Source organism: Littorina saxatilis, linkage group LG5, assembly GCF_037325665.1.
Source record: "Littorina saxatilis isolate snail1 linkage group LG5, US_GU_Lsax_2.0, whole genome shotgun sequence".
Classification (NCBI taxonomy): domain Eukaryota; kingdom Metazoa; phylum Mollusca; class Gastropoda; order Littorinimorpha; family Littorinidae; genus Littorina; species Littorina saxatilis.
Window position 1 is genome coordinate 30916122 of NC_090249.1, and position 24205 is coordinate 30940326.

The 24205-nt window shown below is 41.1% G+C and overlaps 2 protein-coding genes across 2 annotated transcripts in view; one reads left to right on the forward strand and one right to left on the reverse strand.

The window, feature by feature from the left end:
* Window positions 1-549: 549 nt before the first annotated feature.
* On the forward strand, window positions 550-9346 carry LOC138966843 (alpha-ketoglutarate-dependent taurine dioxygenase-like). Its single transcript, XM_070339199.1, has 4 exons — window positions 550-1205; window positions 1675-1811; window positions 7120-7275; window positions 8099-9346. Exons 1-4 carry the CDS (start codon window positions 695-697, stop codon window positions 8240-8242), a joined length of 948 nt encoding a protein of 315 aa, XP_070195300.1. The 5' UTR covers window positions 550-694; the 3' UTR covers window positions 8243-9346.
* Window positions 9347-10290: 944 nt separating this feature from the next.
* Window positions 10291-24205, reverse strand: part of LOC138966842 (serine/threonine-protein kinase Nek8-like) — a 31528-nt gene continuing 17613 nt past the window's right edge. Inside the window, exons 8-17 of the mRNA XM_070339198.1 lie at window positions 23786-23859; window positions 23200-23372; window positions 22113-22257; window positions 21646-21722; window positions 15844-15961; window positions 15062-15212; window positions 14341-14498; window positions 13754-13912; window positions 13004-13162; window positions 10291-12064 (exon numbers count right to left, since the gene is read on the reverse strand). Coding sequence (XP_070195299.1) covers window positions 12033-12064; window positions 13004-13162; window positions 13754-13912; window positions 14341-14498; window positions 15062-15212; window positions 15844-15961; window positions 21646-21722; window positions 22113-22257; window positions 23200-23372; window positions 23786-23859 — 1246 coding nt within the window. The 3' untranslated portion in view covers window positions 10291-12032. The remainder of the gene's footprint in view (window positions 12065-13003; window positions 13163-13753; window positions 13913-14340; window positions 14499-15061; window positions 15213-15843; window positions 15962-21645; window positions 21723-22112; window positions 22258-23199; window positions 23373-23785; window positions 23860-24205) is intronic.

Sequence of the window (24205 nt, forward strand, 5' to 3'; positions counted from 1 at the left end):
ACCTTTTGAACTCATTTGGTGGTGTTAAGATCATAATATATTATATAACGGCAGTAGTAAAAGTAACCCTACAACAGAGACAGGGATCGATGTACATGCGCATCTGTTTTATATATATCTGTGTGTTTTTTTGCTGGACCTATAATTCTCACAAAAAATCCCCTAGCTAGCTGTTGCTGTCATTTGCAGATGCTGCATGTGTGATAAGATCAGTTTTTTCACAAGACCAGTTTTTTCTCCGGCCTTGTTGATCTTGCATAAACTCATCACTGACTATCTCAAACAGCGGGTGACTTTTTTTGAAGGAGAAAATCTAGTGTCTTGCAAGTGAAGGCAATTCGTAGTGAAATTTGTTAAGTTTTACCCCAAATTACGAATACATCGAAAATATGCATTAAGAGTGGTTACGTCCCCTGAATGACGGGAGGGGCGAATTTTCCTATGGAATAAATTTATAAGTTAAAATACCTTTTTTTTCTTTACGAATTGGACCCCATGAGTGTTAAGTACCAAAGGTCGATCATTAGTAATAGTTCTTAGGAAGGCAGGGTGGATAGTCAGTGTGGAGTTTCTGCGAGATTGACAAGGCTGGTGAGAACACTGGTCTTATGAGAAAAATAATCTCGTTACACGGGTCAGTGGTGGTTTCCTCAAGCCATCATTTTTTCAAATCACACATTTATGGTGGGCAGGAATGAATGTATGGTCAGGAAGGTTGTGTCCTATCAGGAGTCTCCCTAAACTAAATCTTCTGCGCCTATCTCGCACGTTCACCATTTTGATTCTCAACTGTCAACGTTCAGCAGACAACAGCGTTCCCAAAGCACAGAAAACTATGGAGTACAAACAAGCCCCAATCGGCGTCGAAGTACGAGGCATCGACTTGAAACAACTGGTTCCAGACAATATCGTCGAACAGATTAAAATAGACGTTCACAAACACAGACTGCTGATTATCAAAGACCAAGGCATCGTCAGTGGTGACAGACATGTGGAGATTTCTCAGTGGTTTGGTGAGCTGGAGTCAACGTTCTATAAACACCCAAAGTCCCCCCATCCGGATGTTTTCCGAGTGTCGAACGATGAGGAGGAGGGATGTAGGAATGTTGGACGTTCAGGCTGGCACATTGACGGGAGTTTCATGGAGAAGCCTTTCAGCTTTGCCATCTACCACATGGTGTCTGTACCCAAAATCGGTAACACAGGTAAGGATAAGAGTGTTTAAAAACTGCGCTTGTTTACTTGAATGTAATATATGATATGTCTGCCATGGTGTTTGTGTGTGTGTGTGTGTGTGTGTTTGTCTGTCTCCTGGAGACAGATTGTAACTGATATTTTGTGTGTATGTATGCCAAAAGGACAAAACTTAATTACCTGTGCTGCACATGTATGTGATTGCAGACTTGATGTCACCTAGATAATAAGTATTGTGGTACCTGCGATGAAAGGACTTCCTCTGGACCAGTTAAGAGTGTCCCTACATTGCAGGTGGCCTCTCATGACAGTTATATTTTTAGTGAAGATAATAGACACAGGGACTCCAGGAGATATCCTTTCATTGGAGGTCTTTACTCATTTGAGGGGCCTTCCATTGCAGGTACCACTGTAAATCAAACACACACAATTGTATGTACTGTACATGTACTAAGCTTCCATTCTGACTTCTGTGTGCAGCCTTTGTACCACTGAAAGAACTAGTGGAAAGCTTATCACCTGAGACGAGGGCTCGCTGGGAGAGACTATGGCGGACTGATCATCAATTGCAACACATTCAACCTTTGGTCTATCCCCACCCTGTCACCAAAGACCCTGTAAGTGCTACACCCCCCCCCCCCCACCCACCCACACACACACACACACCTGCTTAGAATTTAAATATTTTCCCAAAAAAACCTGAATAAATCAATCAATAAAATTAAAAAAATTAAATAAAAAACGTGTTACATATCCACAAATAAATAGCCCATACAAATCACTCAGGTATCCAATGGACTGAAGAGCACTAACAATATATATATATATATATAATATACATTGTATATTAATTATTATACAACATGTACATATATATGAGCCTTTGCCAAAAGGTGCCATTTCGGACCCATGTATTTTTGGAAAGCAAGTGTAATTAACTGGATTACCCCAACATGTTTACATGTATTGTGCTTTGAAAAAGGGAGTTTGATGAATGCTTTTTTTAATGTTTTGAAGCCTGTTGTTGTTGTGAATGTTAAATAAAAAATAAAATGTTTCAAACATACACCAGAAACGGCCCCGAAAAATTTTGGACATTTTGGTGTCCTCGGGAAATTTTCGATTTTTCATGGTCTGCATCACTTTATCGGTTTTAATCAGCGTATTTCATACAGTCTAAGCATTCAACTCTTAGTAGAATGTGCAACAATCGTAATTAGAACCAGAATTTACCGAAAACCTCGCCCAGTAAATACCCGGTTATTTTCGAAGGCCTCATGTCCGCAGACCAACTTGTTTACAGATTCGATTTTCGCCGGTCTTGGTGCTTTGAATGGCCGCCATTTTGGATGAAAACGATAGTTTCGTGTTCGAGGAAATAAAAGCAGTGTGTTGCATTTGAGTCAGAATTTGCGAAGTTATTGTATCTAGCAGCTAAAAAGAATCGATGGAGTTTAATGTCCGAAAGTAACGTTTGACACATTTTGTTATTTTTGCAATTTTCACAAAGAAGTTTCGCGAGTATTTTATACAAAAGCGTGGAAACCACTAGCTTTGCTTCTTTGGCGTTTCCGGTCACCGATTCGATTGAAATCATGGAGACGACGAGCCGTAAAGTTGAGAAAATATTGTACTGTCTGTTCAGGGTAAGGTGTAGATCTATACGTAACGTTTGACACTTTGTAGATCTAATGTTTGACACTTGCCCATAATTCTTCTCCCGACGAATTGAATTAGCTTATATTATCCCATGACCTGCCTCTTTATCTCTGTTAGCTGAGGAGGTGATTATTCTGAATATTCCATCACAACCATATGGATATCCTATGGATATCCCATCACAACCGAGTTTCGATCTCAACTGTCATTGGTCATTGTCTTTGATTTCAGAGTACAATTGAATAATTTATGGAGGTCATCTGCATATTCAGAGTTTACAGATGGACTACTTTTTACAATTAGTCAAGTTTTGACTAAATGTTTTAACGTATAGGGGGGAATCGAGACGAGGGTCGTGGTGTGTGCGTGTGTGTGTGTGTGTGTGTGTGTGTGTGTGTGTGTGTAGAGCGATTCAGACTAAACTACTGGACCGATCTTTATGAAATTTGACTTGATAGTTCCTGGGTATGATATCCCCAGACTTTTTTTCTTCATTTTTTCTTATAAATGTCTTTGATGACGTCATATCCGGCTTTTCGTGAAAGTTGAGGCGGCACTGTCACGCTCTCATTTTTCAACCAAATTGGTTGAAATTTTGGTCAAGTAATATTCGACGAAGCCCGGACTTCGGTATTGCATTTCAGCGTGGTGGCTTAAAAATTAATTTATGACTTTGGTCATTAAAACTCTGAAAATTGTAAAAAAAAAAAAAGTTTTTATAAAACGATACACATTTACGTTCATCTTATTCTCCATTATTTTCTGATTCCAAAAACATATAAATATGTTATATTTGGATTAAAAACAAGCTCAGAAAATTAAAAATATAAAAATTATTATCAAAATTAAATTTTCGAAATCAATTTAAAAACACTTTCATCTTATTCCTTGTCGGTTCCTGAAGAGAGAGAGAGAGAGAGATAGAGAGAGAGAGAGAGAGAGAGAGAGACAGAGAGAGAGACAGAGAGAGAGAGAGAGAGAGAGAGAGAGAAAGAAAGAAAGAAAGAAAGAAAGAAAGAGAGCGAGAGAGAGAGAGAGAAAGAAAGAGAGAGAGAATGAGAGAGAGAGAGAGTTTGTTTGTTTGTTTGTTTGCTTAACGCCCAGCCGACCACGAAGGGCGGCCACACACACACTCACACACACACACACACACACACACACACACACACACACACACACACACACACACACACACACACACACACACACACACACACACACACACACACAAAACCCGACCGACTGAATATGTAAGTGATCCACGTGTGAAAACCAAAACATAACAGCGCGATGACAGCCAACATTTCTATCCCCGACTGACAAACAGTAACACTGCATGCAAACTGACTTGGGTCAACGATCAAACCAGCACGGCCCGAACTGAATTTGTTGCGCTGCCATTATCGTGCGCAATTCTGGTAAAAATATAAACCCGGTATGCCGAATTGAGTATAACGAAAGTCGATGTCATATACATGATACACAAGGATATTTTAAAATGACTTTCAAAATGTAAAAGCAGATAGCAGACCTTTTTATAAGCAATTTGAATGACTGAATGTCTACATACAAGTCGAATGACGCCGTCCATTATGCTGACAAATGGGAACTAGCTATGCGCATGAATTCATTGACATGAATTTCGACTGCGGAGGCTTTTGGCAAGCTGAAAACAGGCACGGGCAGGTTTTAGTGGAAAAAGTACGTGTTTTTAATGAAAACGTCGGAGTAATGGGATAAATAGCTTACACACTCCGAGTTCTGATTATCTTGCATATTGTGTAACCTATATACAACTGCTTGCTACTTTTGGAGGCAAATTTGATTGAAGAAAAATTCGATCCTCTGTTTTTGTTAATATCCGTGTTACGATTCAGGAGGATACGTTCATATCCGTGCAACGATTTAGGAGGAGACATTTATGTCCTTGTAAATATTGTAGCCAAAGCTGAAAAAATGCTTTTGGGTTAGCAGGGGGAAGGAATATTTTCATGAGATTGTTTTAACACCCCCCCCCCCCCCTCCCCAACATAAAAAAAAATCTTTAAGTTTTTTTTTTTTAAATTTGGATTTTGCTAGGATTTTACGTACAACTAATTAAAAAAATTCGATTTGATTGAGAACCTTGTTCCAGATGTACATAGACATTAGGTTAAAACTGTATTCTAAATGTCTGTTTGAATGTTGTAGTTATTTTTGACATTTTCATTGATTTCATGTCCACTGACTCCATGTAACACGTGACAGGTAGAACGCAGATTTGACCTGTTTTGAACATGATGTTACTTTTTTTGTGGTGCTTTGATGTTCCATAATTACCTAATCTTCAAAATATGAATGTATCCTAAAGGTCTATTTAATATCACAGTTGTCATTTATAACATTTTGAATAATTTCATGTCCACTCACACAGTGTAACATGTGACACGTAGAATGCTGTTATGACTTGCTTTTAACATGTTTTGCTATTGTTTCTGTTTTCATATTCCATAAATAACCTAATCTTTAGATTGTAAATGAAAAGTTAGTGTATGTATAACATTCTGGTTGTTATTTCAAATATTATGAATATTTTCATGTCCATCAATATTTTTGTAACACGTGACACCTACAACAACATGTTTAACTAGTTTGAGCAAACTGTAACAACTTTTAGGGATATTTTTAACATGTGTCAGTGTTTCTGTTGAAGTGTTATATTTTATTTTAGGGTTTATACTTCTTGTGGTTACTTCGCAGAAAGTATCAGTTTTGACTTTTATGATGTTTGAGCGTTTTGCGACATTACGTGACACTGCATTCAAGATTTGGCTCCAAATGTACTTTTAAAGACTGATAATGCTTCTGCAGGGTCTGTTTACTAGAAATAAATCATTACCAGTGGTATGAAATGATATTAATGGCTTCTGTGGTCAGTTTTGTTGCACATGTGGCTTTTCTTAAAATTGGCGTTTTATGGCATATTATCAAACCGTACACATTTCCCAAATGCACAAACCATTCTTTTATTACACAAATGTGTTCATCAAAGACTAATGTATCACTTAAAACACCAAAAAAAATCAACTGAAAAGGTTTAGTTTGTCACAAATGTCCAAGCACCCCCCCAGCACCTTTTGGCAAAGCCTCATATACATATGGCCTCAAGTGGGAGTCATACCCTGAACAGCAGCGTGAGGCAAACGATCTATCCAGTATGCCTGCACTTTCGATTCAAAGCACTGCCCTCAGATTAAAAACTGCTTGCAGAGCAAGCAAAAATTGTAGTCAAATATGCTTTTTTTCAACTATAGCTCTGGAGATTATCATGTAATTCGTCAGGAATTTAGAGCATGGCTGTGCCATAGGTAATTTAGTGGATGATAAATTTGAGACAAATTTGCCAAGAAAAGCCCAAGCTATAAGTGAAGGAGATCATGCGTAACCGCTTAATCCCACAGCTCCTGCATTTATAGAGCTATTGAGTGGCATTTTATCATACTGATAGGCCCTAGCTATGGCACATGCCATGCCATTAACACCAGAGTTATAAGCGATAAAAAGTGTGACAGGCGGACAGGGGCCTTTTAATAATGAGTCTGTATCTCTGAGTCTGACTGTGAATATGTTTTTGTGGGGGGGGACTTTGACTATGTGTGCTTCACCCGAGTTAAGAAGGTACATATATATATGCAGACTGCACTGTTCCGGCTCAGCATAATACAGAAACTGCATTTTTTTCTTTTCTTTTTTCTTCAGTTTCCTTGCTCTATTGTCCCATAGCTGGGATATTCGGTCGCAGCTCCTCCCAGTGGAAATCTAGCAGCAACAGAGTCGCGCTACCCAGGTGTACACGTGTTTAGGTGTAATCAGCCACCTGCACTTATGGCAGAATGACCAAGGTATTTTATGTGACACAGTGGTGACACGGGGGTGGAATATGGATACCGTCTCTGAGTCTGCACATACAGTTGACCCGTGTCTGTCCTGGCCCGGATTCGAACCTGCGACCCTAGGATCGCAAGTCCAGTGCTCTACCAACTGAGCTACCATGTATTATGATAATTAAGCTATAAATGCAGACTTGCACCGTTTCATTGAACTCAACTTTTAGAAATGTTTGGGTCTGAAAATATAAGGACAGTACAGTAATAGGTAGTGTGGGGTGGTTATTGTCAGAAACTAGGAAACAAGAAATCAAGTCTTGCTGTATGTCACGTTGGACACAATAAATCAAGTCTTGCTGCATGTCACATTGTTTTGTTTTGTTGTTGTTGTTTTGTGTAGACTATCTGCTTTCACCTTGGAATGACTGGTGGCTTTGTGTGGGACTATGGAACAGACGAGGAACGGTCAACGGACAGGCGGGAAACGGCACAGATTTTACAGGAGATGCACCAGGAAATCACCAAAGATAACAGTCGTCTGATTCACTCCCATAAGGTGAGATTTGTTTGCTGTTACTTACCTTGTGTGGTTGTTTGGCAAGTATGTGAATGCTCTCCCCCATCCCCCTCTCTCTGATGTATATAATACTCGCACACACACAAACTCACACAGTTGGAGAAAGCACACAATTTATACAAACACAAGACTCACATACTTCTATAGATCTCTTTCTTTTTCTCCCTCTCTCTCACTTTTTCTCACTACCTCTCAAATTCTTTACTTTCTTTATTTGGTGTTTAACGTCGTTTTCAACCGTTCAAGGTTATATCGCGACGGGGAAAGGGGGGGGGGGGGGGCGGAGATGGGATAGAGCCACTTGTTAATTGTTTCTTGTTCACAAAAGCACTAATAAAAAAATTGCTCCAGGGGCTTGCAACGTAGTACAATTATGACCTTACTGGGAGAATGCAAGTTTCCAGTACAAAGGACTTAACATTTCTTACATACTGCTTGACTAAAATCTTTACAAACATTGACTATATTCTATACAAGAAACACTTAACAAGGGTAAAATGAGAAACAGAATCCGTTAGTCTCCTCTTACGACATGCTGGGGAGCATTGGATAAATTCTTCCCCCTAACCCGCGGGGGGAGTACCTGTATTGTTAGGACACCTCTGAGATGAGACAAAGCCTGTCTCTAAATTGTAGGTTTTCCTCATGACTGGTATACAGTGTAGTCAAATTTATAGATCATAGACCAACAGACATGAGATGGCATTCTTTAATCAGTTTAATAGGAAGCATAGATCATTACAGGTACATGTCCCAATGTCATAAATTTGCAATGAAGACCAAATCCACCGATTTGTTTCAGTGGGAGGTAGGAGACTTCATCATCTCAGATAACCTGGCAGTGGGGCACGAGGCCACACCAGAATCACAGCTACCCGTTTCAAAAGTGGGCCTACGAGTTTTACACCGCACTACCATCAAAGGAAAATGGATACCAAAGAAGTGATGATCTCCCACCTCTTAAACAGTATAGTGACAGAACTTGTTTAAACACAAGAGCGCAAGAAATGTTGAAAGCGTCTTAATACAGTTAAAGCAGTTTGATTTTACTTGTTATCTTTCCTTTTCTGTTTCACGTTTCAGCTGCTGGAAACATTTGATAACGGATGCTGTATGATTGCCTCCTGTTAATTTGTCACCACCCTTCCTTGTTTTACCACTATTTATATGAGCTATTGTTTCAGTGTTGAAACCCTGCGACATATTTAATAAACCATGAACTAAAAAAAAGGTCGCTTTTATCAAGAATCCTTCAGACAAAGTCGCTTTGATTTTATGGATGGTAATTAATGTATTCAACGGTAACAGTACAGTACTAGTCAGTCATCGCGTTCGAAGGTATTGCATGCGCCTGTACTTGGTTATGTGCTTATCAAGGCACATGATTGGTGGAGTATTGGATGATCAAAGCAAAGATGGAAATACATGTACTTGCTTTGTTAGCAGTATACTAAGTTTTCTGCTTGATTTAGTTACTATGGACTCCTGTGAATGTGCCATTCTTGACAAATGCAAATAGTAAAGTTGTTCAAAGCAATGTGTGATATCGCTTGTTACTCTGTTGTTAATTGTTTTATTTTTTTATTGCTGATTATTTGTTACAATTAATGTTCTAAGATGCTTGAATTTTATGTCTTTTCGTATGTGAAAGGAACCAGCTGTAAAGGATTCAGCAATCAGAGTATTTTTGCAGACATGCTACAAGTTTGACCATTTGTTTTATTCAGCTTCAAAATTCATTTGCACAACTTGCATCATACAAAGCTGAATACTTGACAGCGCTATTTTCAAGTTTCCAGTACACAGCAGAAAGCATCATTAATGACCACCATATGACATCGCTTAAAAGGATTCTGAGCAGCTGTCGATCACCAGGAACACTATTTGCTTTAAAAAACAAAACAATATACACAGCAGTTAGGAATATCTTACAGTTTACATTTATTACCAAATCAGTCCTTTTCATTAGACTTTTTGTAAGTTATATGATTGATTGCCTTTGAATTTGTACACTCTCGGATGAAATAAATTCCAAATTCAATAAACACAATGGATGTCTTGTTAAGTGACTATCATCAGTTTGTATTCATTTCACACACACACACAGACACACACACACAGACACACACACACAGACACACACACACACACAGACACACCATTTTCTCTCTATATATACATGTATTCATCTTCAACACACCTTCTTACAAAGTAAATTTTAACCAGCTTCCAATCAAACTTTCCCCAAACAGAAATGTACACCTTATTACAATCTCAAATGAAATTTATTTTGCTTTGCACATGATTTGACATTTCATTTGAAAAGCTGTTAACCCAGTAATGGCATTATTACTAAGTCAATTCAAAATGCTTAAAAAAAAATCATCAGAAAAACAGGGTCATTGCAATATACAAAAAAAACAAAAACTGTTGAGCTATGTACAGAAGAAAAAAATGGACGGATAGAGTTTAACACACTTGCAGTGAAATGTAACAAAACATTAAATAGTTCTCAACAAGAGGCGAAGCCTTCAAGGCTCACGTAAGAAATAGACAAACAGTAACACAAACTCAATCACTCCGTCACACATACACACACACACACACAGTAAGCTTAGGTGACACTGTGCAAGAAAGAGAGACACTAGATCTAGATCTGTCTGTGTCTGCATGTAGCCTACTTACAGGGACACGACTGCCAAATAGTCTCGGCCCGCTCAAAATACAATGACCGAGACCACACACACCACGCGAGAGAGAAAGACTACAGGGAGGCATGCCGTCATGATGCATTAATTGACGTCAAACACTTTTGACCGTGACGTAATCTTATGCGAGCTTTATCCATAGTCTTGGATAACCACTCACACATAGACTCGGAAATGTTAAAGTTTCTACCACAGACATACACACACACGCACACACGCACGCACAAACGCACGCACAGACAGACAAAGTTACGATCGCATAGGCTACACTTACGTGAGCCAAAAACTATTTTCAAAAAATGTTGTGTAAGGTCATACAATGTCTAAAATTTAAGCGTACCCCAAAACACACAAAGCATACACATTCAATGAATACAATCTGATTTCTGAGCACACTTCCGCAAGGAAAATACTGGCATCTGTGACAGACAAAGATAAACAAATGTCAGTGACATACGCTGCATAAGTGGACGGATCACAGTTTAGAAGGCAGTCTAAAAAAAAAAGGCCTGAAAACGTTATACAGTGGTACTCCCGACGAACGACCCCCCCATCAGAGACCCTCTCCCTTCTCAGACCTCAATCTTGCTGACGGATTAGTTTTGCTATATAAATCACCCCCCATGGCCGACTTCCTCCAGAACCCTATTTGCGACCGACTAGTTGTTACAATTTGCGACCTTGTAACGACATTTTCAAATCAAAACCTAACAAAAAATCGTAACGTTTTGCTTGAATCTCTGAAAAAAGATCGCAAAAATCACTTGGCCGGAAATATAACAGACGACGCGTTTAGGTCTCGATTGTGCATGTCCGGCGTTCACAATTTTACGATCCCAACATGCCCTTTTCTTTGTCCACTTCCTTTCGAAAAATCAACAAACACACGCGCGAGCATCAACGATCTTCTTCTTCGACCATGGCTTCGAACTCTCCTTCAACTTCAAACGCTCAATCGCGCGGAAAGAAGAGGAAAATTTTGACTCTGGAACAGAGAATGGAAGTGGTGAAACGGAGCCGTATGGGGGAAACGGCAATTTCGATCGCGCGGTCGTTTGAGGTAGGAAAAACTCAGATTCAATTGATCGTCAGCGACCAAGAAAACGTGGTCAATCGATGGGAGACCGGCGAAAATTGTGACCGCAAATACTCAAGGCAAGGAAATGTATTTATGGTGACCTCAACGAACGCGTTTGGAGTTGGTTTTGTGATGCACGTCGACGCAACATACCCATCACAGGAAGACTCATCCAAGAAAAAGCCGTTATGGAGTCAGTGATTCTTGGACATGACGATTTTACCGCTTCAAACGGATGGCTTTACAAGTGGATGAAGCACCACAACATTTTTAAATACATGTAGAGGATACAATTAAAGTAAAAAAATATAGAAAAAATACATACCTCTTGCTTTTTATTGAATTAGATTATCAAATTAATTCACCAAACCACAACTGTAATTATGCCACAACTTCGACGGACCCTGAAGGTATTTCTCTCTTTCTCTCTGTCACTGACTTTTTCTCTCTCACTGTTTTTTTCTGACCAGACCTCACCCCCCATGTAAGACCCCCCCCTTTTAAGTCCTAAATTTGTCAGATTTTGGGAGGTCTTACATGGGGAGTACCACTGTAGCTGAAGCCTATAAACAGTCGTAAATGACTAACACAGAATGGACGGATCTTTACTTTAAAAAAACACTTGCTCACTTATTCAACCACACAAATGCTCTCTCTTTCTTTCCCTCATCCTCTTTCTCTCTCTAACACACACACACACACACACACACACAGTATACAAAAGATTTGTTTTATGCATAGTCTACTTACTCACTGCCACAACGTACATGTAAAACATTTTGAGCACATAGCAGACCGTTTTTACCCAAATGTAATAGCAACTCCACAGTCATCCCTATTGCCTGTCTTGTTGACTAGCTCCTGTCTATCTTTCAAAGGAGATATAGTTGTGCAGCAGATTCAAAGCTCAAAATATAAACAGCCACTTCACTTGGGGCCACAGCAAGCTATCATTCCATGGGGCTGCCAGATCTTTGCACAGCTGAAACAAATAGCAGAGGTAGATCAACACATAGTTACAACTGAATGATTTCTTTTTCAAACTTTCAGGCTGATCATGTGCTGATGCATGTTACAAGCAAAACAAAATGCAGACAGCTCTGTAAAATCGGCTATCAAAACAGCAGAGACATGAGTTATGAGACTTTATTTCTCTAAAAACTACCTTGTTCTATTGTAAAATAATATCCCATTATTTTTGTCTCTTTTCAAAATGATGGTGATAAAATCCTCCTTGCGCAACCAAACAATTAAAACCTCATCTTATTCATCATTTCATGACAGTAAAAAACAAGAAGAGCAAACGCTCGATCGAGTCACTTTCGCAGTTCTGAATATTATATGAGGCATCAGATGGACAGGAAGAAATTGCTATTCACAACACAATGAGTCACGTTCACATAAAATTTGAGCCCGGTCACTTTTATAGTTTCCGAGAAAAGCCCAACGTTAAGTTGTGTGTTGCCGAACAGAAAAGGCTAGTTATCTCCCTTGTTTTTCTGATAACGTTCGTAAAAGGCTACAGATGTAAATACTTTGATGTAAAGAATAATCCTACAAAGTTTCAATCACATCCGATGAACTTTGTCAAAGATATAAAATGTCTAATTTTTCCTTTGACGCTGACCTGTGACCTTGAAAAAGGTCAAAGGTCAACGAAACCATCGTTAAAGTGTAGAGGTCATTGGAGGTCACGACTAAACAAAATATGAGCCCGGTCGCTTTGATAGTTTCCGAGAAAAGTCCAACGTTAAGGTGGTGTCTACGGACGGCCGGCCGGACGGCCGGCCGGACGGCCGGCCGGACAGACTAACACTGACCGATTACATAGAGTCACTTTTTCTCAAGTGACTAAAAAATCATTGCAAAAAGTTCATAATTTGTGGGTTTTTTTGGTGTTTTTTAATGTAAATTGACTTACGTCTGATTGCCACAAGGGTGTTGCCATGGCTACAAGACAGGGAAGAAATGTTGAAGGGGTCCTCTCCTGTGATTGCAACTTTCTTGGGTACCCCAGGCTCATCGTCTACACGGCCTAGCCTTCCTCTGGCACTTTTACCCCAAGAAAAGATCTCTCCATCTGCACACACAAAAATAAAGTTCTAAGTGTAGTGTCACATTCATTCAAAAATAAGATTACAGAGAAAATATAACAACTTTGAAAGACTATTCAATTTAAGTTACGTACAAAATAGCTTGATCTCTGTCAAACATTGCTGAGTGTTCAACTAAAGAATTACCTTCAGAACTTGTCATTAAAATGAACCTGCCAGTAAAAAACAATTCAGTGTTGCTGTCAATGTCCAGGTAAATACCAGGAAATAACACCTGCGCCCCTTTAACAGAACTATTAAACAAATCAGTGTATGTACTTTGGTATGCGAAACTATTTGGGGTTGCCATTAGACTTCGAGATGCAGTTTCACCTGCGTTGGAACCATGCAACCAAAAGTGTCCCTAAATCACAGGTGCCCTTTCAAGGCAGGTACACTATAGTCAAGCTAATCAACAGAGGGACAACAAAAGGTGTCCTCTCTTCAGAGGGGCTTCACATCGCAGGTACCTCTGTAGGAGGTTAACATCAACTGGAGAAAGGTCACTGAAAAGACGGATAATGTAACCAACACTGTAAATCTAGCTACAAAGACATTACACTTAGCAACATCATTACCATCTGTGACAGCCACAGTGAAAGTATCACCACAGGCAATGGCAGATATTTTGCTGGAGTTAAGAGCCTTGACCTGCCCTGGACGCCGGTCATGTGGCTCCTTCTCGTACCCAAGCTGACCAAACTGGTTGGCGCCAAACGTGTAACACTTGCCCTCAACTGAACAAAAAATGAAAAAAAAGAATTTACTCAGGGAAGTTTGCAAGATTATATTTAGTTTCAGGCTGTAGCAGTATGAGGTTGCAGGTAAGGATAAACCCCTTTTACTTCTGACTCAAACATGTTATCCAACTGAGGTAACTGACAGCATCTCTGTTAAGGTTTTGTGGTTCCCCTTCCATCTTTCTAACTGTGTGTGGGTGTGTGTGGTTGGATGTGTGCGTGTGTGTGTGTGTGTGTTATGTGCCTGCGTACCCTTTGGTGATCCAGAGACCGTAACATCTTGCATGACTGTATGATGGTGTTTACCTGGTTCAGCCAGCGTGAGAGGTGCCAACGGCCATCACTTAAACCTGCAGGGTGTTGATGGGTGCGGAGGGGATGGGTGCAAACACATTAGACAGGTTTGACTGTATCATGGTGTTTACCTGTGAGCAGTGCAGCGTGAGAGGTGCCGACAGCCACCCCCTGTACCTGCAGGGTGTTGATGGGTGCCGAGGCGAGGGGGGCAAACACATTGACCTCCTCCACAAGACGCTCCAGCGCACCGTCTGCATTGATTTCATCCAGCCCTAGTTTGTTGTTCCTGAAACACGACTTTCAGTACTGACAAACAGGTGGAGGAACATCTTATCATTGTTTGATAAAGTACAGTGGAACCCCCCTTTTAAGACCTCCAATACTCCGAGAAAATCAGGTCTTAAAAAGGAGGGGGTCTTAAAACGGGAGTAAATTTACAGAGGTTATGAACAGAATATCTGAGAAAATAAGGTTTTAAAAGTAAGGGTCTGGGAGTCTTAAATTTGGGGGTTTTACAAGAGGGGTTCTAATGTACCTACAAACCTGTCAGTAACGACCACCAAAGGGACCCACCAAAAATGGTTCTTATAGACTATTTATATTCACTATGGAGAGGTGAATATATTGAGAGAAAAAAATCTCGTTAAAGGGCTCTTTGGGGTGGTCGTTGCAGGAACACTGTCATCACTAAAAGGTGGTCACCAAATCAGGTTCAACCGTACTATAAACCACAAGAGAACATAAGAGTTGAATAGTAGTCTTGAGTTAACAATTGAGACACAAAAATGTCAGAAAAGCAAAAGGGTACTTTTCTAAATGATGCATCTTCGACAGACAATCGCAACCAACCTGTTGTTGCCACAACACAGCAAGGTGCCATCCAGTGTCAGAATAACAGAGCAGTCCACGCCACAGTACACAGAGCAAGGTCGGATGTCTTCTGACACCGCCACCGGCTGAGGGGATGCCATGCAATCCTGGTTGCCCAGACCAAGGCGACCTTTGAACAAGGCAAAGCATTGATTTCTATAGATATAACCAATCAGGAAGCTAACAGAACAGAGGTGCTTCTGATGAAAGGACATGCACCCATGGGAACAGTTAACAGTGTTCTTACATGACAGATTTCCTTTCATGACAGGTATATTTAATCAAGTTATAGCCAAGAGGACAACAGAAAGTGTCAGTTATTAACAGGTGTCCTCTTATCAGAGGGGTCACACATCGCAGGTACCACTGTTCAAAATTCAGAATGCCAAGATTTTGGTCTCTGTCTAAAAAGCAAATCCATGACTGTATTAAAAATAGAAAAACAATGCATGGTAGCAGTTTTCTTTTTATACCATGATTGAGTGTGGCTACGCCTGATGGTAGAATTGAAGCCAATTGACAAGCTTTCCATTAGACAGTGTGCCAGAAGGAAAAAGAACTGAACCAAGTCTGCTTGTAAAAGTTCAAACACACACACACACACGCGCAGGCAGACAGACAGACACACGCACAAATACACACTCACATGCAGTAAGTCAGACACGTAAACACACACAACAACACACATTGAGATACATGCATTTAGACAGAAACGCAAAAACACACACCATCATAAACCATCACACACACACAACACTGACCGTTATCTCCCCTCCCCCAGGCAAAGACTTCATGTTCATTGGTGACAGCCAGGACATGTGAAGCGCCACAAGACACCTGCACCACTTCATAGCCCAGCAGAGCCTCCACTATTTTGGCCTGAAATACATTCACACACAGCCAAAAGTATCCATTAGAAGCACACAGGTGAACACACCTTCTCAGCCGCGCTGTGCAGGTCAGAATTCGGTTCGCGGCCTAGCCGACCCAGTTGTTCCTGCCAGTGCGCCCGCACTGGCTGGTTACCAGGGCAATGGAAATCCAAAATGGCGGCCAGCAGAGTCTCACTATCTCTGGCGAGTGCTGTTTCTAGGAGATTTACAACACATTCCCTTCATTCTAATGCCCCACTATCTTGCACCAGTCTGTCAGCCAGGCAATTAGCTTGCTGTGTGTCGAGCCAGGGATGTGTATCCCCACTACAGTTCAGGCGCGGTCGCGGCAGACTCCCTTATTTTTAAGGGAGGGAGAACTTGAGCTCCTGTCAGTCACTCCAGTACACGCGTTCGGAATGCACGAAAAGCGAGTGCTTGATACGGTTAATTAAACACTTCCCTCGGCCTATGGAAATTTGACACTGAGAGCCGAAAGCGCCGCTCCTGTGCCCAGACAATAAAACAAGAGGCACATACAATACACACGCACTGGGGTAGAGGCATAGAGATATAGAATGTATTCTATATCTCTGTGGGTAGAAGAGACGAAATAGGTGAACAAGAATAATCAGATATGTAATAGTTTTACTGCATTATAACAAACATTTAGTGTTAATGCTACTACATTTAAATTAAAGCCATGTTTTTTTAAGGTGTGACGTCATTTTCTGTTTTTGTTTTTGTTTTTGTATCCGGGGTTGTAAGAATGTACATGACAAATACAGAAATGTGATCATGCAGGCGAGTTGCAATGATACAGGCAACACAGATTCCAGGCAGTTCGAGTTCATCATTGTCTGCTGTTGGTCTTTGAGCAGTCGCTGTTATTCAGAATAGTCCGGCGCCTGTGGGTGGACATGAATTGCGAAAGCTGTTCCGAGAAGGGTTTAAAAATATTTATCAATTTTAAAAGGAATATAAAAAGGGAAAACATCAATCTACATACAAGTAAAGGCTGTAGTTATCTGTCTGTCGTGAAAAAGGTCAATGTATTCAATGTTTTCCTTACACACTGGGTGTAAATGAGAAATCATACATCTCAGCAACTTTTCAGTAAATGCGATACATGCAGATACACACACGAAATCAGCAGCAGCATGAACGGAAAGCCGAATGTTGGTGGAGTCCTGACTTGGGTGTCAAGATAATTGGTGGGGTGGGGTGGGGCTGAATTGGTATTGGGAATACAACATAATTATTCCCACTGTTCATGTCACTACTGGAATTGTGAGTGTGCCTTATTTCAGTTTGTGAACAATTGTGTAATGTAAATACTTTTTGTTTGATAACAATTTCATGTCTGGGTGGGTTTGCTTTTTCCACTTGGGACACATTTTGTCGCTGGGCCATTGCTGTTTTGGCGTCTGCTTTTGTACATACCATTTTTCTGTCTGTCATTGGTTTGATCATTTTGATGAGCTTTGAACGGTTATCATCTTCGCTATGTACACAAAAGACCAAATTCAGTATTACATTCCGGAAAGTGTCATTATTTGTTAGTATGTTTACTTTCATGATATGCATAAGGTAAACGCTGATAATGGCTTTTGTGATTTGTATTTTTTTGTTTAACTATGTTTACAAACATGCGTCCCATTGTATGTATGATTACTCTGTATCTCTTGCTCTTGTTCAATGTTCAGAAACATACCTTTGTCACAATCATTATTAAAGGTACTGAACTTGTCAAATCCAAGTGCACGGAGCCCCTGGGGCTTTTAGTCATACCTCAGGCAGGTGGGTGTAAAAATCAAGGGTCTGCCAAACCCGGCAAATGCAGTAGGCAGCCCAGAGATCCCTTGGGTTTGTTTTACTACCATAGGAGGATTTTTGAACTGCAAATGCACTCACCTGTAACAAAAACGCAAAACGAAGGCTGTGAGCTGCACTGTGCCTTTAAATTTCACTTTAAAATGCTGACGTTTTGAAAGTTGTGTTGTTACGCGACTTGAGTTGCTGCATTCTTCTTCTTCTTCTTCTTCTTCTTCGTTCATGGGCTTAGACTCCCACGTTCACTCATGTTTTTAGCACGAGTGGATTTTTACGTGTATGACCGTTTTTACCCCGCCCTTTAGGCAGCCATACGCCGCTTTCGGAGGAAGCATGCTGGGTATTTTCGTGTTTCTATAACCCACCGAACTCTGACATGGATTACAGGATCTTTTCCGTGCGCACTTGGTCTTGTGCTTGCGTGTGCACACGAAGGGAGTTAAGTCACTAGCAGGTCTGCACATAAGTTGACCTGGGAGATCGGAAAAAGCTCCACTCTTAACCCACCAGGCGGCAGCGACCGGGATTCGAACTCACGACCTCCCGATTAGGAGGCCGACGTCTTACCACCACGCCACTGCGCAGTTGCTGCATTGAGACAGCTTGGTTTTGCTGAGGTTTCTGGCCTGGTGGTTTGGAGCCCGTATCGATACTGAGCTAGCCATTTGTTTTGGGTTGGTGTGTGAGTTCAGGTGTTTTATGTGTTTTGTTTGCACTGGTGTGTTGTTGTTGTTTTTAAACATGTCTTCATTTCCTGGACAGTTTATTGTGATTTAGAAGTGGATGGATATCATGTTTTCCATTTTTAGTTCATGCTTGCACAGGATTTACGTAAGCTCCTTAAGTCTATTGACTTTTCACCATGTTTGATTTCTCACTTGTTTTGCTGTCTGTCTCCCCCTCTCTCTCTCTCTCTCTCTCTTTCTCTCTCTCTCTCTTTCTCTCTCTCTCTCTGTCTCTCTCTCTCCCTCTCTGTCTCTCTCCGTCTCCGTCTCTCTCTCTCTCCCTCTCTCTCTCTGTCTCTCTCTCTCTCTCTCTCTGTGTGTGAGTGTGTGTGTATGTCTCTCTCTTTGTCTCTTTCTGTCTCTGTCTCTGTCTCTGTTTCTCTCTCTCTCTTTCTCGCTCTCTCTCTCTCTCTCTCTCTCTGCAGCTGCAGGGGTTTCCCTCTTTCTTAAAAAATAATTGAACTCAGTTTACAATGATGCCAGAACGATATCGTTTGTTTTGCTCTGTCTGTCTCCCCCCTCTCTCTCTCTCTCTCTCTCTCTCTCTCTCTCTCTCTCTCTCTCTCTCTCTTTCTCTCCCTTTCTCTCTCTCAGTCTCTCTCTCTCTTTCTCTCTCTCTCTCCCTGTCTTTCTATCTTTCTCTCTCAGTCTCTCTCTCTGTGTGTGTCTCTCTTTGTCTCTCTGTCCCTTTCTCTCGCTTTGTCTCTGTATGTCTGTCTGTATGTCTGTCTCTGTCTCTGTCTCTGTCTCTGTCTCTCTCTCTCTCTCAGTCTCTCTTTTTTTTTCCCCCTTCACTTTTAGTTTAAAACTGTCAACACATTTTCCTAGCACTGTGAACACATTTTTCGATGTCAGTTTTGATTTGTTTTGTTTTAATTTGCTTGCTGGGGATTTTTTTCTTGTTTTGTTTTGCCACGATCGCCTACCCTATCAATGTATGACTCCATGCTGTTAAAGAATGTGAAGGAATGTTTAGGATTTTGAACGGGAGCAATATCTTCCAAACGGTAACCGAGTCGAGATAATAGAGCATAATTACTTCAATGTTGAGCACAGACATATTTGTCGGAGAATCTTGTGCAAACATAATGTAAATAATATGTGTGTGTTGAACTGTTACTTAAGTCAACTAATTCAATTGAAGTAGATTTAGTAAGATGTGAGAGAGTGTGTGTGTGTGTGTGTGTGTGTGTGTGTGTGTGTGTGTGTGTGTGTGTGTGTGTGTGTGTGTGTGTGTGTGTGTGTGTGTGTGTGTGTGTGAGTTTGAATAATGAGAGAAAATCGCCCGCCTTTTACGTGTATCCGTGTTTCTGATTGTGGTGTGTGTGTGTGTGTATGTGTGTGTGTGTGTGTGTGTGTGTGTGTGTGTGTGTGTGTGTGTGTGTCACGTGTGTGTGTATATGTGTGTGTGTGTGTGTGTGTGTGTGTGTATGTGTGTGTGTGTGTGTGTTATTGCTGAGCATAAGTCATAATGATTCAAAAAGTTCAGAAAGCCTGCACTTGGTCAGATTTGTATCTTTCAACCTTTCAGCTGAGTAAATTTTGATCAGTCTTTCTGTGCTCGAAGTAAAAAAAAAAAAACGGGCCTGGTTTGAGCAGTGACACAGGGAAATATGTACATCAAACCTCAGTGCAGCCCTACACAGAGAGAAATTCTCTCCAGAGTCTTCGGAGTTGTCAGCGTTTGGAAACTTGATAGTCTGCTCCGACGGTGGGAAAGTTCTTGACCGCAGCATGGCAGGTCAAAATAACACACTGGGACCAAAGGCAAGCGGCGGTGGAGCTTAATTGATACCGACATGGTTACTGCACAAACGGCCAGCTAAGCCACTCCCCCTACTGGCACGTGCGAGCTCTGCGATGGCGCGTGCTGCGACCGCGCCTAGACTGTGTAATTGATAGTAGGCAGCTTTAAGTGAAACGGGCCCCTTGGCACTGAGCAGGAAATGGATTCCAGATGTTAAAACAAATGCCCCCTTATCTCAGTTCCCTCTAATCCTGTAGCTTTGCTGGTACCTAGACCTGTTGGGAGAGATGCTATGCTGCAGGTTGTAATAAACAGTTCTAGAGAAGCAAGACTTGTCTGGGGGGAAAAAGGGTGGGGGGGGGGGGGGGGGGGCGCCATGGGTTTGGTCTGTACTTTGGGACGAGTGTCTACTCCCACTCACTGTGCTCTCTGTTCTGTGGAAAGCAAGCACTACTGGAATGAATATGTGCCTTATCTAAAGGAAAGTGAATGTGTTGGTATCTGTGCTGTTTTATTTTGTTGTTTTTGTGTGGACTGTGCTCATTTTCATGCCGTCAAAATGAATTGTGAAAGTTGTATACAATACAATGGAGTGCAGTGTATTGGATTAGCAGTTATTCATTCTACTTTCTGGTGCAAAGGTAAGGCTTGCTTCATTCATTCTGCTTGCTGTTCTGTGTTTAGCATGCTTGTTGCCTCTAAAACAAAACTGTATTATGTCTGTAGTAAAAGTGTGCTAACACTTTCAAAACACACCAAAGCACCTCAATCAGTTAGTACTAATAAATACTTCTTACCAAATTGAAATGGGATTACAATTGCATTGAGTGGTATCTGCAGAAATCGATCTAGTCATGTGTCAAATTTCAAAAAGGAAATGCAACAAACGGCTCAGCTATCATTAAATAAAGTTGTAAGTAAGAGTATTACAGCTACGGTCAGACAGGCCAGTTTGTTGCTGGCACCCTCAGCTGACTGGCTGGCTCGCTGTGTGCAGCTGGCTGGGCTATTTATAGATGGCTGCTCTAGATAACCGAATTCTCAGTGCTGGGAAGGTGTGTGAACATACACAGAAACACATGTGTGTGCACATCTGTGTGTGTGTATGTGTGTGAATGTTTGTGTGTGTGTGTGTGTGTGTGTGTGTGTGTGTGTGTGTGTGTGTGTGTGTGTGTGTGTGTGTGAATGTTTGTGTGTGAATGTTTGTGTGTGAATGTTTGTGTGTGTGTTTGTGTGTGGGCATGTCAGTGTGCATATGTGTTTCATATCTTTAACAACTGAAACAAAATCATGCTGCTTTTGTGCTTCATAAACTCAGCATTAGGTTGAAAAGTCTCAAGAAGGAATTAAACAGACAAACAATGTTCATTTTGATTCAACAACTACCTGCGTAACATCGTTCATGTTGCCATGTCCCAGACAGCCATTTGCACCACTGCCGTACGTCATGAGTATACCACGATCTGAAACAGATTACTTTTTAAACCTCTGGACTTGTTTTATTTCAACAAGGCAAATGCATCTGTCACTTGTAACCTTTACTGAAAAAGCACTGTTCAATTTTTCAAACAACTCTGGTAACAGAAAAGAAAACAGTTCACTTTATAGTAACCAACCAAAACTAAGGTGGAACGTGTGCACTGCAGACAGGGGTGTAGTGTCCAATTGAGCTGCTCTTGAGAGATATCCCCTTTGCTCTTTGTTATGCTTCGAAAGTCGCCAGTATCAGCCTCTCGTGAAATAACCGTACTACATGCTTTACTAAGCTTTTCAGTTTTTGAGAGCTTGCGAGAGCTTGAAATACCGATATGGTCTTTTCAACAGCAAAATTCATCTTGAGAACAAGATCTTACCTGTGAGACAGGCGGTGAAGAGATCGCCACAAGCCACATGCTGAATGGTCACGGCAGCTTGCCCCTCCAGGTAACGAGGAACCAAGGTGGGGTGGGCACTGTCCACTGATCCAGGTAAGGCGGTTTCTCCCCCCACTCCCACTGGCTGAAGCAAACAACATCCAGGGTGGATAAACAACAAAATCGTTCTTGTATTTACAGGCTAATATAATAGATAATATCTGAGCAATATGTTTGAAGATCGGCAAGTGACATCACCTGGAAGGGGGGTGTGTGTGGTGGGGTGTGTGTGTGTGTGTGGGGGGGGGGGGGGGTACAAGACAGAAGGTATGACAAAGGTTTGGGAAGCAATATACACAGGTTTTTATTAGAGATGAAGAAAAGGAAAAACCTCATCCACTAATGGCCTAGTCAGTAAAGTCAAAAGCAAAGCACAAAGTTACCCTAAACAAAACATAAATCTGAATTACATGATTAGATGTTCACCAGAAGGGTGCAAGATGAGCCTGATACAAACAGTGTAAAAGAGAATACACACAGTGTTGTTCCCAGGCTCAGGGAACAATTGGTCAGTTGGACCTAGATCGAAAATAAATATAGGTCAAAATGACCTGGCTACAGAAACAAAAGTTCAGTCAGAAGACCCATGTACATGTCAAAACTATCGGCTTGTTGACCGGCCAGGGGTCAGAATAATTTGTCATATCAAAAAAGTATACGTCAATGAACAAAGACAGGCCTGAGAACAACACTGTTTACACATCAGAAGAGTATCTATTCTTTCCAGTAAATTCTACACCACACCCATTAAGCTCATCTTACTTCTGAATGTACAAAATAACATAATACAGTGGTACCTGCAATTTGAGGCCCCTCTAATGTGAGGACACCTCCCATGAAAGGACACTTGCTGTTGCCCCTTAGTCTATTATTCTTACCAAAATTATATACCTGTCATGACAGGCCCCCTGCAATACAAGAAACACCTTTAGCTGGTTTCAATGGCGTCCTTTCATCACAGGTATCACTGTATCACCAAATCTTCATCTCACACTATCCTCGCGTATCTATCAGTAACACCACCTACCTCCCATACAAACAGCCTGCCATGCTTGGTGACAGCAGCGCGCTGGGTTCGTCCAGTGGCAACCTGCACCACCTGTGTGTCCTGCGAGGGAATAGGGAGGCGAGTGGGTAAGGACAGGCCTCCACCCCACGCCAACACGGAGCTCAGCGCTCTTGGCTTGCCTGACAGCGCATCTGTACAAAAAGTAAGTAGAAAGAATTTCTAGCAGAAAATATATGAAATCTAAAAGTACAGTAGACCCAAGGGTCCTCTAAAAATCTGAAAATATCAGGTCTTAAAACGGAGGTAGTTTTAACATGGAGGTAAATTTAGAGCGGCTATGAGCATGTATCTGAAAATCAGTTCTTTACGTTCACATAGATTGCGCAGATTATGCACAGACTCTTTGCAGCTCTGTGTGGTCTGTTCGTGCATCAAAACCTTGCTTTTCTACTCATGAACAGAAGCTGTTTGCACTTGTAAAGACCTTTCAAATTTATGTGCTGTTGAACTTTTTTTTCCGGGTGTATGCTGTCCGTGTAAGAATAAAGACATTTTCTCTTCAGTTGACAGAAACCCTTTTCCGATCATTTATAAAAGTACCAACCTCTGGCAGAACCCATTCCACGAGCTGACGTCCTGCCACGACTACCTGGCATGCTTGACAATGGACGATGCACCCTGCAGAAAACACAGAACTAAACAGTTGTTATCGCAGGAGATATTATTTAAACCACCATAAGTAAAATCAAGAACACACAAAATAACGCAGACTTTGTGCTTGCTCACACCAATACACAATGTTCACAGAAAATACAGAATGTGCTCAACCACTGTTTCAAAACCACCCTCAAATAATGACACAAAAAGTAAAAATATTTTAGGATTGCACACACACATTCATTCAGTTTAGTATAGAAAAGCTGCATGCAAACAGTATGCATAATGAGGAAACAAAACATGAAAGAAAGAAACGTATAAGAGCAAGGCAAAGCACAGGGCTGCCAGTGCCAGCATTCTACTTAAG